Source organism: Cyrtonyx montezumae, unplaced genomic scaffold (assembly GCF_038088225.1).
Source record: "Cyrtonyx montezumae isolate F1298 unplaced genomic scaffold, pur_monq_1.0 scaffold_13, whole genome shotgun sequence".
Classification (NCBI taxonomy): Eukaryota; Metazoa; Chordata; class Aves; order Galliformes; family Odontophoridae; genus Cyrtonyx; species Cyrtonyx montezumae.
The window spans coordinates 27,033,624-27,054,108 of NW_027071859.1; the positions used below are offsets into that span (position 1 = coordinate 27,033,624).

General features: G+C 38.5%; 1 protein-coding gene across 1 annotated transcript in view; it reads left to right on the forward strand.

The window, feature by feature from the left end:
- COL19A1 (collagen type XIX alpha 1 chain) overlaps positions 1-20,485 on the forward strand; it is a 178,564-nt gene that overhangs the window by 32,505 nt on the left and 125,574 nt on the right. The window contains exons 7-10 of the mRNA XM_065730891.1: positions 1,612-1,692; positions 3,334-3,459; positions 3,982-4,044; positions 15,251-15,304. Coding sequence (XP_065586963.1) covers positions 1,612-1,692; positions 3,334-3,459; positions 3,982-4,044; positions 15,251-15,304 — 324 coding nt within the window. The remainder of the gene's footprint in view (positions 1-1,611; positions 1,693-3,333; positions 3,460-3,981; positions 4,045-15,250; positions 15,305-20,485) is intronic.

A 20,485-nucleotide genomic window follows, 5' to 3' on the forward strand; every position in this document is an offset into this window, starting at 1 on the left:
ATACTTTTACTGAAACAATCATGAAGAATGTTATGGGAGGAAAGGATTCAAAACAGGTTGTTAATTTTCAGTCTGAATTGTTCATTTATAGCCCTTAGGTCTTTTTTTTTGTTTTGTTTTTGTTTTTCTAAACAATGTTTAGTGCTGTAGTACCTGCTAAGACAAACCTTCTGAGGGAGTGGCTGAAGGTGCACTTCCCACAGCCATTGCTACAAGTAACTGACTGCAGGTGCAGGTGGCAATCGGAAAGTATTGCCTTTCCTCCGCCCCTTCCTATCAGTGGACAGTGGACAAAATCTGCAGAATGAATTGCAAATGCAATGAAAGTAAGTTGTTACAAAGTAGTCCTGAAGAAAGCAAGCTGTTGCCTCATCTACAGATAAATGAGGAGATGTAGAATTACCCGAGCCAGTCCCTTAATATTATGGGCTTTGTTCTGTGCCATAAATATTCTCCTGTTTCTATTGAGCAAGCCATTGGAAAGTTCCAGGAAATGACAGTTTGTTTGAAGTATACTGACATCCCATTACCAGGATTCAAGCATCTGGCTTGAAGTTTATAGTGGCCATTGAAATGTTTCAGTACATTATGCAGTTTGAGATGGAAACTGTACACTGCAACTACAAGCTAGCATTGTAAGAGGAATCATTGTAAGAGTTCAGTGAGGTGCTGACCACTTTGACCTGGACTCATCAGAGCTCTTATTTTGTGAGGGCAAGCTCATATTCCTTTTTATTTTGTGAAATTGAGTTCAAAACTTTCCAAATGTATTACCATCCCCTTATTTCCAAGTAGCATGGAGGAAAAGAAACAAATGCATTGCTTAATGGCAGTCTCTGGATAATCCCAAGTAGAAGTTGGCAGTTCGGTTTTCCAAACTTGTAGAAAAAACAATGTGGGCATAGAGCTGATGAAGACAGCAAAGCAAATCCTGCACTGATAGTGATTCTTAATACACCAAATGCAAGGGACAAATTAAGAGAATTTCAGAAGAAGAGGCATGTTGTATTAAAACTATTATCTGACATTAGGCTTTTCCAGACTTCTACGAATAAGCTTGTGCAGTCTCTGATATTTACTTGTGTAAAAACTCAACAGACTCGTGTAAAAGCTGGACAGTGCAAAATTAACTAGATAAAATTAGACACTGTTCATCCACTGTGAATTTGTAAAACAGAAATCTTATACTCAGATTTTTTTCTCTTAGGATAGTTTAGTGGCAGTGTCCAACAAGGTCTGTCCAAAATGATGAAGTTAGATATGACATAGAACTTGTCAAACCTTTGCTTTACATTCCTGAAAAGCATGTTTGCTGAGAATGTCCATTGGGCTAGAAGTGCCCATGTAGTCATAGGAAGAGTGGAACAAAGTGTTGCTATTTTAGCTTTCATTTTTCTTCATGTATGTGTGTTTCAGTTGAAAGTAAGAGTCAACGTAATTTATTCCTTGAGGAATTAAACATTTGTTGTGAGGTTTTTCAATTTCTCCAATTCAATTTCAGAAATATGCATTATTTCAGAGAGAAAGTTTCTTATGCAAATATTTGGAAATACATGCCATAATGCATTTTTTATGTTGCATATTAATGTCTTCTCTTGTGTTGATTAATAGATTGAACTTCACCGAATAACAGTTTATTGTAATCCAAAAGTTGCAACAGAAGATACATGTTGTGAAGTATCTGCAGACCTGGTAAGTTATTTGTTAAAGTAAAAATAGTATCATAAAATAAAATGTTTTATTTTCTCTTACAAAAGAGTTATAAAGAAAGTGTCCAATTCAAGTGTTCAACCTCTAAAAATGAATCCTGTATCTGAAGTGATGGTGCATTGTTTCTTGTTACCGAAACAAATGGCTTAGTGGAACTTCAGTAAAAGGCACTAGGTGCTGCTAGTGCTTTTTAAATGCCTATCTTAACACTGATTAGTTTTTAATTAGTAATTGAATAAGTCTAGAGAGAAGGAAACAAATTCACTGCCATCACCTTCACCTAACAGAGACTATTTTAATTACTATTATATCTCTTCTAGCATTTTAGCTGGGAAACAAAAAAAAACAACATGAAAGATTCCATGTGACAGTGGAAGAGAAGAAAACTTGGATGGTGTTAAGGGCATATCCCTTATTTCAATATATTAACATGTAAAAATTGATGTTTTGTGACTGGCAAAAAATTCACTGTAGTGAAGATGTTTATTTAGTCTGTAGAAATGCTAGAAGTGATTGTTTTGTTAAATTAAGCCTTTCGGAGGGGAAAAAAAGAAAAAAAGAAAAGCAAATCCCTCAGGAAAAACAAACAAACAAACAAATGCAACACCAAACAGGTTAAAGTTTGTTAGTTATGAACAGTCTCTAAAAAAAGGCTTCTCTGAGACCATGAGCACTATGGTCATTTCACATTGAGAATACTTCATGGGAACTGACAACTGATTGGTGATCAGAAGCATTCAAGAGATTGAATCTAAAGTATCAAAGGAAATCTCAATTTTAAACAATAACTTCTTGTTCAGTATACCTCAAAATATATTCCTGATCACAGCACAGCCTTTCTTTTGAATGTATAAGCTCATGGCTAATTGAAAAAAAGGTGTTTTTTTTCCCTAAGTATCACTGTGTGAGTGGAAAAAAAGATTTGCTGTTATGACAGAAACAGAAAAGAAAAAATAAACCCTAACTATACATGAACACAAAAAGATCAAGGATATGCTTTATGGATAGCATCCTAAATATTCTTTCAGCTATGAAGATAAAAGAACTCAGCTTCACTTGCGTGTCTTAGGTTGAAGGTATAAAAATAATGGAGTGCTTGTTAATGACTTTTATACTGAATTCAGCATCGCTTTTTTTTAATTCTTTTTCATTACCTCCCTTACCAATGGTAAGAGCTAAATTTTCAGTAATTTAGGAAAGGAACTATTCCTTAATCACAAATTTCTATGCTAAGAAGTCAGTTGTGTCAGAATTTCTTTGACAAGAAGTCCCAGAGGAGACTTTGTCACATCTTAATGAGAGCCTCTGAATTTTTTTTTCCCTTATCTTTTGCTTTCACTTTTTATAGTTCCTGGAGGTTTTCTTCCTATGTGGTTCTTTAGGAAGAAAGAATTGGGACAATCAGTTCTGTTTTAACCAGTACTGCTTTCAGTACAGAAGAGTCATAATGTCTAAACTTCATTTTATGAAGTTCATTTTATATTATAAAGCAGTTTTGGCTTTTCTGTGGTGTGGTATGTGCAGTAATATTAAAACATAAAGTAAATTAAAAAAGTGTTTGGATAGTGTTTATCTATTAACAAAAGGAGACCAAAAATCAGAAAAAACTTGTTTTTATTTTAGTGCCCACATGAGGACAGATTACTTGCTACTACTTCATCACCAGTGTCTGTTCATGCCAGCAAAATATACACATTTTCAAGAACACAGCAAGAACCTAGAGACAGATGCCACTGCTTTCCAACTAAAGTAAGACGTTCTCCTATTACTTTTTAATTCATCCTGCTGTTTAATTCTGCTAGGTATTTAAAAAATAATAATTTAAATAAAATAAAAAGCACTTGAGTTTCTTTTTGTAGTTATGAAAAAAATATGTTACAACCTTAGACTATTATAATGCACATATGTTTGTATTCTACAGTTAAGAAACTGTACTTTTTAGATTTAATTTTAAAATTACGGCTTTAGGGGGCTGTAAGATTTTGTAGATAGATCACAAACAAAGCAAGGATCAATAGAAAACATGAGAATTACTATTAATATATTATATTCAGGGTAAATTTAGTGTAATCATTTTTACTTCAGAATAGATTGCTTTCTACATGCTGTTTGTCTTAGATCATTCTCCTGGATGTGGTGCTATATTTATTCTGTTTTGTTAGGCTTTTGTAATTAAGACTAAGTATTCAAACCAATTACATATTTTGTATCTGCATCTTTGTTGATTATTTTTGTTTGGGTATTCTTTTTGTTGTTTTCTTTTAAAATCAGGGAGAAGTGGGATTACCAGGAGTTGCTGGTTTACCAGGCCAGAAAGGACATAAAGGTGAAAAGGTAAACAGTGATTGCATTCTGTCTTTCAGTGGCTTTCCTTTTCTTTATTAGACAGAAACTTTGCAGATTTAGTTATTTGCTATAGGAATCTTTTTTTGTAGAGCTTAAATCCTTCATCAGTTGGTGACTGTGTCCTCTCTGCCACACAGCCCAGACCTGTCCCGCACCAAGGTCCAGTCTCACTCATGAACACAATGCCCATGAAACAAACACACATCAGCAAACACTGATAGTGTATCTTCTTCCTGTTACCCTTATCCAAAAGCAGAGAAGTCATGTAAGCTGTTTGCAAGAAGGATTTCCCTATAGTATGTATGTATTTGTATTGCACTGCCAATGGCCTGAATCCTATGCAGTAGATTAATCATTCCAGTGATCAGTAGAAGCCTGAGAATTCACTGATATGACCTCAGCGCTATGTGTTCTTTGGCATCACTGTTAATCACTGAAACTTTTTTAATTGTAAAGAGGGAGGAAGCTGACATTGGCTAACTCTGGAGCAGTCCAGTTAATGCACATTCCTTAGGCATATTCTTTATTTTTGCTCTGTAGCACTTACTGTGACGTTCCTGTGCTGTTTAACTTGAAGGTCTTTTAGTAATGAAAGTCAGTCTATCACAAATTTTTCCCTTTAGACCCCATTGTCTAAAATTGTTTGGAATGTTTTGGATGGAAAATGTCTGGAAATGTGTTTTTACTGCACTAACAGAAGTGCCAACTTGAATAAACTTCTTCAAGTCAGCAAGAAATACAAGGAATACCGCAAGAGTGCTAATTTAACAGTTAGGATAGAGTTGTCCTATCCACCATCATGCATTACAGCACACTGTTTAATATTTGATCTGAAATAACTGGTGAAGATATCCAGCAGTGTGCATAGGGCTGCAGTACTTTGTTGAAACCAGTCCAGTTCAGAAAGGGCTTATCTACACAGTCAAAGCTGAGAAAATTCCTTGATAGCATCTCCCCTTCCCAATTCCTTCCACTCCCCTCCAGTATACATTTCAATTTTGATACTACTTGGGTATTTGAAGAAAGTTCAAATATGTTTCTGTAGCCTAGCTGAGCCTAGAGTGATTGCTGATAGCTTCCAAGCTTATGCACAAATTTTTGCTGATCCTAGGTCTGTGTATATAGCACAATTATGTTAAAGCCAGGCAGTGTGGGTTACCAAACCCACACTGCATCGATTTGAAAAGCAATTAAACCTTTCAACTTCTGTGCATCTGATAGCAAATTGCAGTAGACCATGTCTGACATGGTTGATAAGTACAAAGTACAAATTATTTATAAATTGTTATAAAACTGAAAACTTTTAAGTATGAGATTCATGAAAAATAAACCTTTCAAGACTTAAACAAATAGATGTGGGGGGTTTTTTCTTTCTTTCTTTTTTTCTTTCTTTTTTTTTTCTTTTTTCTTTTTCTTTTTGCAGTGGATTAATACCTGTAAATTCAAATTAGATCAGTTTGTCACTAAGCACTCGAATATTTTACTTAATCTTCAGGGCCTGAGTGGGATTTTGTGCATCCAGCAACTTAGCCTAATGATAGTAAATCAGTGTTTTTCACCAAAAGAAACAGCAGATTAAAGCCAGAAGTAGTATAGCAAGCAGCTGCAAAACTGCTTATTTTTAACTTGCCTTATAACTGAGCAGTACTTTTTACTTCCTAGCCTTAGTGCTTTTTTTGCTCTGGGAAGGGGTGTGTTGGGGAGCATATTTGCCAGCATGTAGAAGCTGTAAGAAAGAAATTATTATTCTAGAGCTGTTCCATCATCCAGTAGCTTCCACATAGATAATGTCTGTCCACAGGTCGGTCCGCTGGAAGATTTTAAACAGAAGAGACACTTGCAGATTAGCCAAAACATCTCCTGTCTTACTTGCTGAAATAAGTCTTGCCTCTTGTAGTGTCAACTCTCTTGATGGCCTCAAAGCTTGGAAATGCATGGATGGTTCAGTTTCTCAGTTGTCTGTTGTTTCTGAAGTCCAACATTTTGCACACTATTCTGTCAGGATACAGTCAATGTTAGGACATATCTCTAGTGTCTTGAGTCACATTACTCACACAAATAAAGGGATGGTCTCCCTGTTGAGTTCTGAGACCAAATGAATGTGCTTACCATAATGGAACTGACTGCCTCGTTCCCTAAGGCTTTAGCACCATTATTTTTTTGCTACTGCATTTGTGCAATTTTCAGTAACACTCTTGATGTTGGAATCAATTATTAGAGATGGACATGCAGTACTTTAGTCTTTTCTAGACATTCAAGATGCATTATTGTATACAGAAGAGTAACAGGCTGTGTTTAGAAGTTTTGTAATGTTTTACATGAAATAGCTTATGAGGATTTTGATGTCTAGGCCAGTTGGAAAGCAAAGGGATTTCTGTAAGTTTTCTAACAATACTTCAGCCTTTGCTTCCCTGTTTCCTTTTTTCACTCCTAGATCTCATTATTAACATTTAGTGAACTATATTTAAATGTTCTTGACATAGAAGTATCCAAGAACTAGTTACTGGTCCATTGATGGAATATCTTGGTGAGCCCAACATTTCTTATTCTTTTATTTCATTCCAATTTCCCAATCACCATAATTAAAAGTATGACTGAATTTGCACGTCTTTTTGCTGCAATGGGATTTGTAAGCAAGTTTCTACAGGCACAAATTGGTGTTAGGCTATATTTGAGCCCCATCTCAGATTGCTCTTCAGTCTGCCATAGTAGTTCTTTCAGATCAGACTCTGTTTATGCTGTTCAGCAGAATCTAGGTTATCACCAGGACAGGTTTATCTGTTAAGCCATGTTTAGGCATTTTTAATTTAATTATTATCCTCCTTCATTCCTTCGCACTTAGCAAAATTTGTCTTAATGCTTCTGAATGAGCTGGAGACAAAGGCTAAAGCTTATTGTGGACCCAAACAACCATTATGCAATTTATTTACTAGAATAGGCAATTATGCAAATAATTTTTCACCTCTAGCCTAAGTTCCAAGCTATTTATAGGAGCATCACTGATCAAAATTATTCCACTTGTTTAAAATACTGCCCTATTTGAATCTCACCTTATATTACGGCTTAATTCTGGCTAATCTATTGGTTGACAACCCTGCCAACAACAGAGAGATTGGAATTAGATGGTCTTTAAGGTCCCTTCCAGCCCAAGAGATTCCATGATTCTATGCCTCTATGAATCATTGAGACATTATGAGGACAGTTCACTCAACTGTACGAATATTCCCACTGGCTTTCAAAAGGCCCTTCCGTGGTGGAGGAACTGCTCAATTTGAAAGTCTGTCTTCCCTGCTGAAAGATCAGACTGTTTGGTACCTTGACAGCTTTGTGTAAAAACAAAACAAAAATGCACAAAAATAAATGAATAAATAAAATACCCTCAAAGAATTTCCTGTACAAGCTTGAATATAGCATTGTTTGCTCTGCAGGACTTCACTTGCTCAGAGATCTGTATTTCCCTGCTGTCAGCAGCAGGGGACGACCTCCTGGTCTTTGATGTCTGAATAATTAAGACTTATAAAGTCTCAAGGACTAACTTTGCTGTTTATTTATGCAAGCCCTTAAAACACATTTCAGATTGCCTGGTAGCTTTTTTCTTCAGGTGAACACTGAGCAACAGAACTTGTCAAATGTACAACTTAAGTCACCATGAGAGTAAAGGATAACCTAATTCTCAACATGGCGTATTTCACAAGTTTTAAGTGCTCAAAAGTCAGGTGAAACTATTCTGTGATTTAATACATTTTGATATATGTTTTGTAGAGATAGGCTTCTGCTGCTGCTAAGCCAGGTGAGAAATGAACAGTATTTTCTGTTCATTTTTTTTAATACTACTGCAGAATGTTGTATAGCTACTTAAAAATATATTCATCTCTAGTGAAACTTACTTAATCATGATGTCAAGGTTCTGTTTTGACTTCCATATGGAGAAAATATTCAGAAAGGTGGAATATGAATTGAAATAATTAACAGAATATACAGACCATTTTTCTCTATTGAGGAGGCTATGGAATTAATTGTATATTAAGTAATCTTTGCCTCCACTCCCAGAAGATTATAAATAGAAACCAAAAGAGAACTAAAAATTTTGATTATAATAGTAGCCCATTCCAAGCTGTGTGAATAGGTCATTAGGGAGCACAAAATCAACGGCAGAGTGCTTTCAAACATTAAAGTGCCTATTGATGCACATATATTGCTCTTGAAGTGTGGTTCATTAATTTATATTTTAATTAAAGAAAAAGATGTTTAAAATGTTATTTTGGACTTGATAGAAATAGATTTATGCACTAAATGAATGCATAAGAAAAAATTTGTAATAGAATGATTATAAAAAAGAACTTTTGGAGAACAAATGAAGTGTCTGACTATTTTCTGCCTGTTTTCTTCGCTAGTTTTCTGCAGGCTCTGTAATTCCTTATAAACCAGGTTTATCTGTTTCCATCTAGGGCATATCTATTGCATTAAAGTCTTCAGTATGGTTCATTTCTGGTCCAGTTTTCATTGCAGAGGCTCTTGATAGACTCAGGGACCTAGAGGCAGGAATGCATGAAAAAGAAATATTTCTTTGTCAAAATATGAGTGGCTGTGATAACAAAGCATATTTCCCGAAGTCAGAGTACTTGGTGAATTTGAATTTCATAATGGGCAGAAGAAAATACTTCACAACAGACAATACGATCTTTTGGCTGTCCCACTTAATGTTTTAACTGCCTAATAGTCAAAATGATCTAAATGATACAAAAAATACAGTTCAAATTATTTTCTAAGAAAAAGTCTTAAATATCCACTACTTATCTTTGTTATTGTGTACATCATTCTAGTATTCATCTGAGGATGATAATATCCACCTAAGGATGGCAGTTCACATCTTCCTCAAGAGACATGGAGAAAGCTGTAATGAGTACTCAGCACTCTGAGGTGCTAAGAGTTGAGGGCTGTCAACTCCTCCCCAGAGCTGAAGCTAAAGCAGAATAGCAACAGTCAATGGGCCCCATTGCAAGGGATGACCAGCAAAATATGTCTGAAGCCTCACTGCCAGGTCAGCACACAGCCATGAATTCCTATGAGGAATCTAGCTTCTACTTCAGTGCCAGGAAAGCAATAGAGCAATGCCACAGAAAGAGAACTTTCCCAATTCATTCACAGAATTATTGAGGTTAGAAGGGATCTTCGGACATCACCTGGTCCAGTACCTCCACTCAAGCTGCTCTTTAGGTTGAGTTTTCTTTCTCATCTTTGTCAGCATCTCTGAATCTGAGTTGATTCTACGCATTAACTAAAAGTTGAGGCTGCTGAATTTCTGCTGTCTGCTAGAGTTCACCAAAATAAACCCTGTCAAAAGTATAATAGCTATCATAGTTTGTAAGATGTTACATTCTGGAAAATGTGCTACGGCTTAAATATTTTATTCACTGAGTAACTTGTGCTCTGTTGAAAAGTATTTTCAATGCTACTCTTAGTAGAAATTCTTAGTGGTAGACTTATAGCTCACTGTTCTACCCTTGAATTATTATGCTGAGCATACTTCATATTCTGTAATGCCAGCAGCATATATTTCTCTTAAGTTTGGTCATTCTAAGTAAATTTAGATTTTTATTCTTTCTTAATAGTTTAATTACATAAACTTATAAAGCTTAATTGCAGTGTGTTGTTATGTTCTTGCAAAGACATAAAAAGAGATTTATTTAGGGATAGGTGTAGGTGTGGTTGTCTGGGACGCTGTTAATTCTCATTTCTATACCCTTGGGATGTATTATATAAGAAGGAGATAATGATGCATGTTCACTTTTGTAAAGGACTTCAACATCTCCAGAAGAAAAGTCTATTATGCGAAAACAAACCAAAGCACTTAGACATGCATTTGCCCTTTTTTTTAACTTAGTCATTCTGCTGTATGAACTCTTTTGTTGGCAATAGGACACGCAGTACTTGGTCTTTAAAATCACTGAAGAAAAACACAAAAAACTAGAGTGTGATTATTAAAATCATGGTCATATGATATAGGCATATCTTAAGGATCTTAATTTGTCATGGAAAATAATTGTCTTCAAGGCAAGGAATCCATTTGCACCTAATGAAACAGAAATGTAAACACAGTGTGATTAACTATACAGCTGAAGGCTTTCAGTAATGTACCAGGCTGTGTAATTTTTGGCTACACAGTATATAAAAATACACTACTGAATGTTCTGGTCTCTTAAAATACTTGCAAGTGGCCTAAGGGAACAGAGTGTGAATAGATAAGGTAGTCACTCTGTGGGTGATAAGCAAAGCTAACTAAGGACCAGTCCTGCTCCTGGCATGATTCATTACAGGTATGAGAGCAACATACACGTAACAACACTTTGCTCTACTTTTGAGACAAAATAATTTAGGATACCTATATTAAGGACCACACCAATATTCGAAAAGAATAGGATGTGAAAAATGGCTCATATAATTCCCCATAACATGACTCTTTCTGATCAGCAGCTACAAATCAGAGGCTGGAATGGTACTCTGCTCCAGGTGGAGCTCATGTTTGGTTATCTGCTGAGCTGCTGTTATAAACAAAGGAGTTATGAGTTGGGTTGAGCAGGTATAGTTACTTTATGGTGGTTTCTGTGAATAAGCTTTAGAAATTTAAAACGGAGGGCAAAGAATATAGAGAAGAGTCATGGTAGGCAAGAAGTAACAATGATTGTTGCATTCCAGTCCTTGAGATTTCTAGAATGTGTGGATGATTGCTTCCTGACTCAGCTGGTGCAAGAGCCTACCAGGGGAGATGCCTTGCTTGACCTACTTTTCACTAACAGGGAAGGACTAGTAGGGGATGTGAAGGTTGGAGATTGTCTTGGCCAGAGTGACCATGAAATGGTGGAGTTTGCTATTCTGGGTGCCGTCAAGAGGGTGACTAGCAAAACTATTACCTTGGACTTCCAGAGGGCAGACTTTGACCTGTTCAGGACACTTGTTGCAAGGGTCCCTTGGGACTTGCTCCTGAAGGGTAAAGGGGTCCAGGAAGCCTGGATGCTCTTCAAGATGGAAATCTTAAAGGCACAGGAACAGGCAGTCCCGGAGTCCTGTAAGTCAAGCCGGAGGAGCAAAAGACCAGTGTGGATGAACCGGGATCTTTTGTTGAGACTCCGAGAGAAAAGGAGAGTCTATGTCCTCTGGAAGATGGGTCAGGCTACTTGGGGTGACTACAGAGAACTGGCCAAGATCTGCAGGCAGAAAATTAGAAATGCTAAAGCCCAGCTTGAAATTAGGCTGGCTACTGCTGTAAAGGAGAACAGGAAACCCTTTTACAAATATATTAACAGCAGGAGAAAAACTAAGGAAAATTTCCCTCCTTTACTCAACGAGGCAGGCAATATAACCACAGATGATAAGGAAAAGGCTGAGGTTCTCAATGCCTTCTTCACATCTGTCTTTAATAGACAGGACAGTTATCCAAATGGTACTTGCCCTGACCTGGAAGTCTGGGACGGGGTGCATAATGCACCCCCTGTGATTCAAGCAGAGACGGTCAGAGATCTTCTCCTCCATCTGAACTGCCACAAGTCCATGGGGCCAGATGGGATCCACCCAAGGGTGCTGAGGGAGCTAGCAGAGGTGATTGCTGAGCCACTTTCTGCCATCTATCAGCATTCCTGGTTATCTGGAGAGGTCCCACAAGATTGGAGGCTTGCCGATGTGACTCCCATCTTCAAGAAAGGCCGTAAGGAAGACCCGGGGAACTACAGGCCTGTCAGCCTGACCTCGGTATCAGGGAAAGTTATGGAACAGATGTTATTGAGGGAGATCACACGACACGTGCATGGCAATAAAGGGATCAGACCCAGCCAGCACGGGTTCACCAGGGGCAGGTCGTGCTTGTCCAACCTCATCTCCTTCTATGACTGGGTGACCAGACAGGTAGATGAGGGAAAGGCTGTTGATGTAGTCTACCTGGACTTCAGCAAGGCCTTTGACACGGTCTCCCACAGTATTCTCCTAAGGAAACTGGCAGCCCGTGGTGTGGACAGGTTCACTCTTCTCTGGGTGGAGAACTGGCTGGAGGGCCGTGCCCAGAGGGTAGTGGTTAATGGAGTTAAGTCCAGCTGGCGTCCTGTAACGAGTGGTGTCCCCCAAGGGTCAGTTTTGGGGCCCATCTTGTTTAATATCTTTATTGATGACCTAGACGAGGGAATTGAGTGTACCCTCAGTAAGTTTGCAGATGACACAAAGCTGGGAGGATGTGTCAAACTGCCTGAGGGTAGGGAGGCCCTTCAGAGGGATTTGGATAGGCTGAACAGCTGGGCTGAGCAAAATGGGATGAGGTTCAATAAGACCAAGTGCCGGGTCCTGCACTTTGGCCACAATAACCCCATGCAATGCTATAGGCTTGGGGCAGAATGGCTTGAAGAATGTAGAGAGGAAAAGGACCTGGGGGTGTTGGTTGATGCTCGGCTCAACATGAGCCGGCAGTGTGCCCAGGTGGCTAAGAAGGCCAACAGCATCCTGGCCTGTATTAGAAATAGTGTAGCCAGCAGGAGCAGGGAGGTGATCATCCCCCTGTACTCAGCTCTGGTACGGCCGCACCTCGAGTACTGTGTTCAGTTTTGGGCCCCTCACTACAAGAAGGACATTGAGGCCCTGGAGCGTGTTCAGAGAAGGGCAACAAAACTGGTGAGGGGTCTGGAGCACAAGTCTTATGAGGAGCGGCTGAGGGAGCTGGGATTGTTTAGTCTGGAGAAGAGGAGGCTCAGAGGAGACCTTATTGCACTCTACCACTTCCTGAAGGGGGGTTGTGGTGAGGAGGGGGTAGGCCTCTTCTCCCTGATAAGTAATGACAGGACGAGAGGGAATGGCCACAAGTTGCGCCAGGGAAGATTTAGATTAGACCTCAGGAAGCATTTCTTTTCTGAAAGAGTGGTCAGGCACTGGAATGGCCTGCCTAGGGAGGTGGTTGAGGCACCATCCCTAGCGCTGTTCAAGAAGCGTTTAGATGAGGTGCTAAAGGACTTAATTTAGTAGTTGGGTAGAGATAGTGATAGGAGGATGGTTGGACTAGATGATCTTATAGGTCCTTTCCAACCTTATGAACTTATGAACTTATGAACTTATTAGTACATTAAAGTATTACTGCATCCATTTCTGGAGCTCCCACACAAGAAGAGCGTGGAGCTGTAGGAGCAGGTCCAAATGAGGGCTACAAAGATGAGCAAAGGGCTGGAGTGCCTGCTGTAGGAGGACAGGCTGAGAGAGGTGGGGCTGTTTAGCCTGGAGAAGAGAAGGCTCTGAGGAGACCCTACAGTGGCCTTCCTGTACCTGAAGGGGGCCTACAGGAAAGCTGGGGAGGATCTTTCATAAGGGCAGTGAGGATAAGGGGAAGTGATTTTTAAGTGGAAGAGGGTAGATTTAGGCTAGATATTAGGAAGGAATTTACTATAAGGGTGGTGGGACACTGGAACAGGTTTCTCAGTGAGGCTAGGATGGATGGGGTTTTGAGCAGCCTGGTCTAGAGAGAGGTGTCCCTGCCTATAAGCAAGGAGTTGGAACTAGATGACCTTAAAGGTCCCTTCCAATCCAAACCATTCTATGATTCTGTGAATGTATTTCAAACTTACAGTGACAGTCACTGAAGTATGTCATTCTGCTCTCAGAAGAGGGTTATAAGTAAGCTTGACCTATAGGACTTTGTTTTTGTTGTTGTTTTGTTTTTTTCACTCATGGCTCAGTGCAAAAATAGTGGATACTTGGAACCTCGCAGTTCAGTCTAGGGCCCTGAGTTTCCTCCTTGGCTCCCTGCATAGAGCATGAGGGAATGCTCAGCTCTTCAGAGTATGCTGTGCTGAGTCAGCAGCTGCTGAGGGCAGCCTGAAGGGAATGGTGAGGAAAACATACACTATAAATCCTCTTTTTAACATGGAGTAAGTGATTAATAGCAGCTGGTCTGGGATGCAGCAAACACTGTTATTCTGTGCTCTAGGGTTTTCTTGCCAATCTTGCTACTCCTTTTTTAAGAAAGGTTAATAACCAAAGTTTTGGGAGAGAATTTTACAATGGAAAGATACGGGTACTTATACTATATGTCTGCTGTGGTCCAGACAAAGCCATTCTGTTGGACTGCTGAATTAAGAATCCCATGCGTGTGTATCCCATTTGTAAAAATTATGATAAACTGATATTTGTTGCTGCGGAGTGCATTTATTGATTAACTGATAATCTTAGCGTAATACATGTAAGTTTCTGTGCATGCTGAATATCATAATTACAAGGTCCTAGAATCTTGCTTTTTAAAAAATTCTACATTTTTTTCAGTTTAGAGGTTATGAGCTTTTATTCCTCAGCAGGAACTTCCAGGCTTTCAGTTTTTAGAGTACCCAACTTGTGTCTATAACATTTTATAAGAAGTAATTTGTGTAAATACAGCTCTTTTCCTTCTTCATGCGCACATTTAACTCAAAGAGCAATTTCATATTAATTGTTTTCTAATCAGTGATATTCTCTTCATAAAGAGGTGTTTTACTGCAAAAAAGACTGTAGTGTTTTCTGTTCACTTTAGGATTTTCATTTCTTGGCACAAGTAAACAAAGCTTCCTTTTTATTTTATTTTTTTTCCAGAATGAGAAACTATATGGCTTCATTGTTCTTTCTGTCATCCTCTAGTGTCCACTTGACTTTAATTTTAAACTTTGTAGCCCATATACTTGACATTCTTGAGCAAAGTGTATTAGTTCAATGTTTGCTTCAATCATTTTTAAGATTCACTGTCCAATTTGCAGCTGCTGGAACCTTCTATACCCCTCCTGATCAGTCAGGAGAGTCTCTTAAAACTAAAATTTTCTAATGGATTGCTTACAGTTTGGGTTTTGGTTTCTTGGAGGAAGTGACAGTGGCACCTGCCTTGGCTACCTCTATAGTCACAGTGAATTCCCTTGAAAACAGCAGTTAGGTTTTTTGTTTTGTTTTGTTTTTTGTTGTTGATTTTTTTTACTAGAGACATACAATTGCAAGTGTTTTGTCTTAATTGACATTGTAAGTATTTTAAAATGTACTTATTTCCTTCTGATTTTAGTGTTACATGTTACATCTTCCTTTGTTGTCAATATATTACTATGACATAACATCTCTGCACTGGTAGGAGGTACTTTTCTCTTGAATAAGATATGATCTCAGTAGTAGTCAACAATCTTTAAAACTTCTAACTGAATAATTTATTTTGTAGGGCGAGATGGGTGCAAAAGGACAGGATGGTGTTGCTGGTCTTCCTGGTGAAAAGGTATGTTTTTGTGTGTAAACGTGTAACTTGACTCACTGGGAAGCATTCACTATGTCAGTGGCTCATCTGTAATTGCAGAAAAGTGAGAACAAAACATTTCTGTTGTTAGAAAACTAATTTCTGTCTTGCACACCTTTGTATTTTTGTTTTATGCTGAAAAAGCTGCTCTGGCTAATAGTATTTTCTACAGGCATGCTCATCTTTCTTCTAGAAAATGGGAAGGGGAATATACATAACCATGGGAAGCCTATCCAACTGGCATAAAGGGAAAGAGATGTTCTCTTATACCCACCATGAAGAGAAGTGGAGGAGAAGATAGGCCAATCTTGTTAATAACAGGATATAGAATTATGAAACTCTTTCATTTCTACTTTCAATTCTTTTCTTAAACTTTATTTTAGTTAAAAATGAGAGCTATATGTATGATTTTAGAAAAGAGATGGATTGGCATCAGCAACAAATGCATTATTTTAAGTATGGTAGAAAAGCAGAGAGCAGGCTGCAAGGATCTTCAAAGAACCTTGCTATGATGAAGGACTGAGTCATAAAGCAGCATGTAAGACTCAGTGAAATTAACAGTTAAGTGATGGGGAGGAAAAGCAAACCAAAATTTATGCATTTTGTATTGGACGCTGGACTGGCTTTTATTGGTCATGAAAGTGATCTTGAAAGTATAGGTCAGTGAAAATATACACTCACTGTTAAGTACTAGTCAAATAAACAAATGAAAGTTGGTAAAGATTGGGAAGGGAATAAGAAACAAAAAAAAAATCTTAAATTCATTGCTATTAATAACTATATACATATCTGTGCATACACTTCTGGTTCCCTCATCCCAAAGTGGGTTTAGTAGCACTGGAAAAGAGATACAGGAAGCATCAAAAGCGATTAAGAGCATTGGGCATCTTCCAATTAAGGCATGAGAATAATGACCTCAGTTTGAAAAAGGCACAATTAAGGTGAAAATTGTTATATTCTGTGCTATGTAAAATTATGGGTGGAACAGAAAAAATTAATAGGATTTTTTTCATTCTTCCAGTGTGAGAACTAGTAAATTAAATTATTTGATAGCCAGTTTGGATACAATAGAAAGGGATTCTTCTTGATATAATGTGATTAAAGTTGGAGCGCTGCAGCAGGACTGAACTCATTTGAAAGTCGATTAAAGCTGGTAAAATAAATATCTCCAGAGGGTGTCAAATAAACACCACTGCCTCTCTGAAAGTTCCAGGCTCCAAATTGCTGAAGACTGGGAAACTCCCTGGAGAAGTCTCTATGATTACCATGTTGTTATACTTTTCTATAGTATAATTGTGGCTTCTGTTGTTGCCACAATTGTAGACACACACTTCAACAGAGAAGCTTTTGATTTGATCCAGCTAGACAGCTTTAATTTTACTGTGCTCCCACATGTGAACTAGTGGAAAGAGATATTGTAAAACAGTAGATCGATTGTGATTGATCTGTAATGAAGTTGGGGTTTTCCTCATCTCTTTCTGTTGCTCCTTCTTGAGGATATCTTTCTTTAAAAATTACCAAGAAGCATTGCTCTTGCAGCACAAGTTATTGCTGTGGTTTAACCTGGCAGGCACTTGAGCACCACAAAGTCATTCTCTCACTTCCCCCCTCTCACTGAGATGAGGGAATGAATTGGGGGGAGAAATAACAAAGTAGAATTTGTGGTTTGTTATAAGAGCTATTTACTAAGACAGAAAAGGAAGGAAAAAGATAATAGTAATGGTAATATACATACACAAAACAAGTGATGCGCAGTGCAATTGCTCAACACTTGACAGCTGATGCACAGCCAGTCCCCAAGCAGCAGCTACCTGCACAGCCAACTTTTCACAACTTTTCAAGTTTTTTCACGTGAAGTCATATGTAGTATCCCTTTGCCCACCTTAGGCCATCTGTCCTGGTTCTGCCCCCTCTCACCTCCTCATCTGCTCTCACTGGCAGGGCTGTATGAAAAGCTGAGAGGCTGAAGCATCCTTGGTTCTGTGAAGTCACTGCTCAGCAACAACTAAAACATCAATGTTTTCAACATTGTTTTTCTCCTGAAGTCAAAACATAGCATCATACCAGACACTATAAAGAAAAATCAACTCTGTCCCAGCTGAAATCAGAACAGCTAGAACAGTTATTATGGCAGTTTCCATGGTTAATACTGTTTGGGTGGGATTTTTTTGTTTTGTTTTGCTTTTTTAGCACCTTTTGGAGTCATGCCAAATCCAAAAGCTCCTGTTAGTTTACATAAGGCTCAGCACTGGGATTGTGTTTAATGTTGAGACAGTGTACTTTTCCTGAGCAGTATGACTCTTTTAATCCAGATTACATTAAAGCCATATTGTCGTTGCAAATCAAAAATGAACTTCTGTGGAAACTGAAACTGACAAGGCCAAAAGCTGTTTAAAAAAATATTTATTTTGTATATGCATGGCTAGATAAAGAGACTAAGACACAGATGCCCAGGTTATGTTAGCTTGAGTTGTGATCTCTGCACTGGGTAATACAGTATGTTATTATTAACTTCTTCCTGGAGGTAGAATTACTTTATTTTCTTGGTACTGTGACTGGTGTTAACATGCTCTCTCTCAGCTGATGTCAAAAAGCTCTTAAGCTTTTTGAATTTGTCTGTTATTTTTCAGCTCCTTTTTTTTTTTTTTTCCTGAGATGTTCTGGATGCTACAAATATATGTAGATGCAAAAACACCTAAACAAAGTAAAGGAAGAAAAATCTTCTGATATTTCTGTACAAAGGCATCTCCTATATTTCAGAAGGGGAAGTGCAGATTGTGGAATGCTGAAGGAAAATTCTCAGGAATTAGCACTGTTTATCCTTTTTTTACATCACTCTTGTTTTCTGTTGGCAGAGATGTGATTGTTTGACTATTGCCATTTTTATGTTTTAGGGAAAAAAAAATGTTATGGCTGTTTTATATGTAAATGTTTGATTCTTCGGAAAGAAAAGGGCACCCAAAACTATCCATTGCAGTACTGTATTGCAACAAGGCCCTGGAGCACGTCCAGAGAAGGGCAACAAAGCTGGTAAGGGTGTTGGAGCACAGGCCTTATGAGGAATTGCTGAGGAAGCTGGGGTTGTTCAGTCTGGAGATGAGGAGGCTCAGGGGAGACCTTAGCGCTCTCTATAACTACCTGAAGGGGTGTTGTAGTGAGCTGAAGGTTGGCCTCTTATCTCATGTAAGTGATGAGAGGGAATGGCTTCAAGTTGCACTAGGGGATATTCAGACTAAATGTTAGCAAATAGTACTTTTCTGAGTGGTCAGGCACCGGAATGGACTGCCCAGGGAGGTGGTAGAGTCACTGACACTGTATATGTTTAAGGAACATTTGGATGTTGTGTTGAGGCGCGTGGTTGAGAGTGAACTATTGGTGATAGGTGGACAGTTGGACTGGATGAACTTGTAGGTCTTTACCATCCTTGGTGGTTCGATGATTCTATGACTGTTCATACATCTTTCCCAGAGGAAAGGTTCAAAGAATAAGTACACAGCAGATCTTAATCTTGCTGTTTAATGTGTGTATCCTATTTTGGAAATTTACCTTAGACTGTGATAAACTGGAATGTTAGAAGGCCTGTTTTGGTAGAAGTGATTAGCTTAAATCTACCCATCATAGTAGCACTGTCTGAAGTTAGAGTAATCCAGTGTACTTGATTACCTGCAAGGGAAATGCTCTGTGGTCACATGCTTCGCTTTAAAAAATGTATGTTTGCAGATTTTCTAGGGTAGTCTGTAAGGCTTGCTCTGTAAACATGACCTGAACTTTAAAGGATCTGAAGCATGAAAATAGACTCATATATCTTCAGTTTCTCTTCAAATGAAATGTTTGACTTTCTGTCATTTGCAAAACAGGTTATAGCTGACAATAATTTGCAGGTGTCCCTGAAGACAACCAGAGCAATTTCTTATTATGAATGCTGCAGTGGTTTTGCAGCAGTTGGACTGGGTAATAGTTGCAGATCTAACTGGCATAGACTGCAAGGGGATTCTGCCATTTGAGAGGTTGTGAGCTAGCATAGAGAACAAAGTTTATGTCTTAATGACTTCAGGTTGTTGTAAGAATAACATTAACACCTCTTTTCTGAAGAAAACAGATGTCTATTCAGGCAGTTCTGCAGTTTGCTGTTTTTCTACTGTAGTTTTTTGTAAGCTGCCAAACTGAAAAACAGGTTTCCCCTTGGCTGACAGCATCCCACACCACAGCATGCCTGTTATGTCACCTGCCTTCAGGGTAGGAACAGTCAGCCTGACAAGAAGGATGCCTAGCCTAGAGACTCAAGGATCAAATGCAGTCCCTGGAGAACCCTACCTCAGGCCCCCAAAATCACAACACAGTAGATCACAGACAACATCACAAATACGTCTCACTCTTTGATGTGAAACTACCTCATTTATTCTTCCCTGTTCTAAGATATATTCTTGAAATAACAGGTGTTGCTTACTGAGGGCAATAGAAGGAATTCTTGAAAGTGTCAGGGGAGAGAGTACTATGCTCTTAGTTTATAATCCTAGGAAAAAAAGAGGGCAGTAGTCCTCCCATGGACAAATGGCTTAATTTGTAGGCTACTAGAAGATATAGAATACATTTCTGCGATCCCCTTCCTGCTGTCAGGACAGATTTGCTGCTTGGCCTCCTGGGGAAAATTCCTTGGTATATCTGTGTGGTCATGATACAAGAACTGGATTGTGGTAAATCAGAATCACTGTGTGTGTGTGAGACTCTTATGCCTTGGCTGGTTTGAAGGTGTTCAACAAAGTCTGCAAACACATGTCAGGGAAGCAGTGTGTTAGAGTACTTTATTCTTTGGCAATTAACAAGTGAAATTTTCTTTGGATATAGTTCTAAAGCTATTAAGTACAATTGGATTGCAGCCAGAGTGCTGGCTCCATGACTTGAGAGTAAATGTGCTGAAGTTAAATCTATCCCCATGAAGTGATTGGAGTGCTCTAAGATTTAGGATGACAATTGTTTATCTGATTCACATCAGGTTCCACAAATTAAGCAACCCTGGTCTAGCAGTTAAACTAACCTCATTATAACAAGAAGTCTAGCTCTGCTGTTAAGAGTGGTCTTCATGCACCATCTGTGTTTTCTGGGTTACACCACTGATGTAATCTTGAGTAATGCTGATGTTTTCTGGAATATACTCCCATTTAA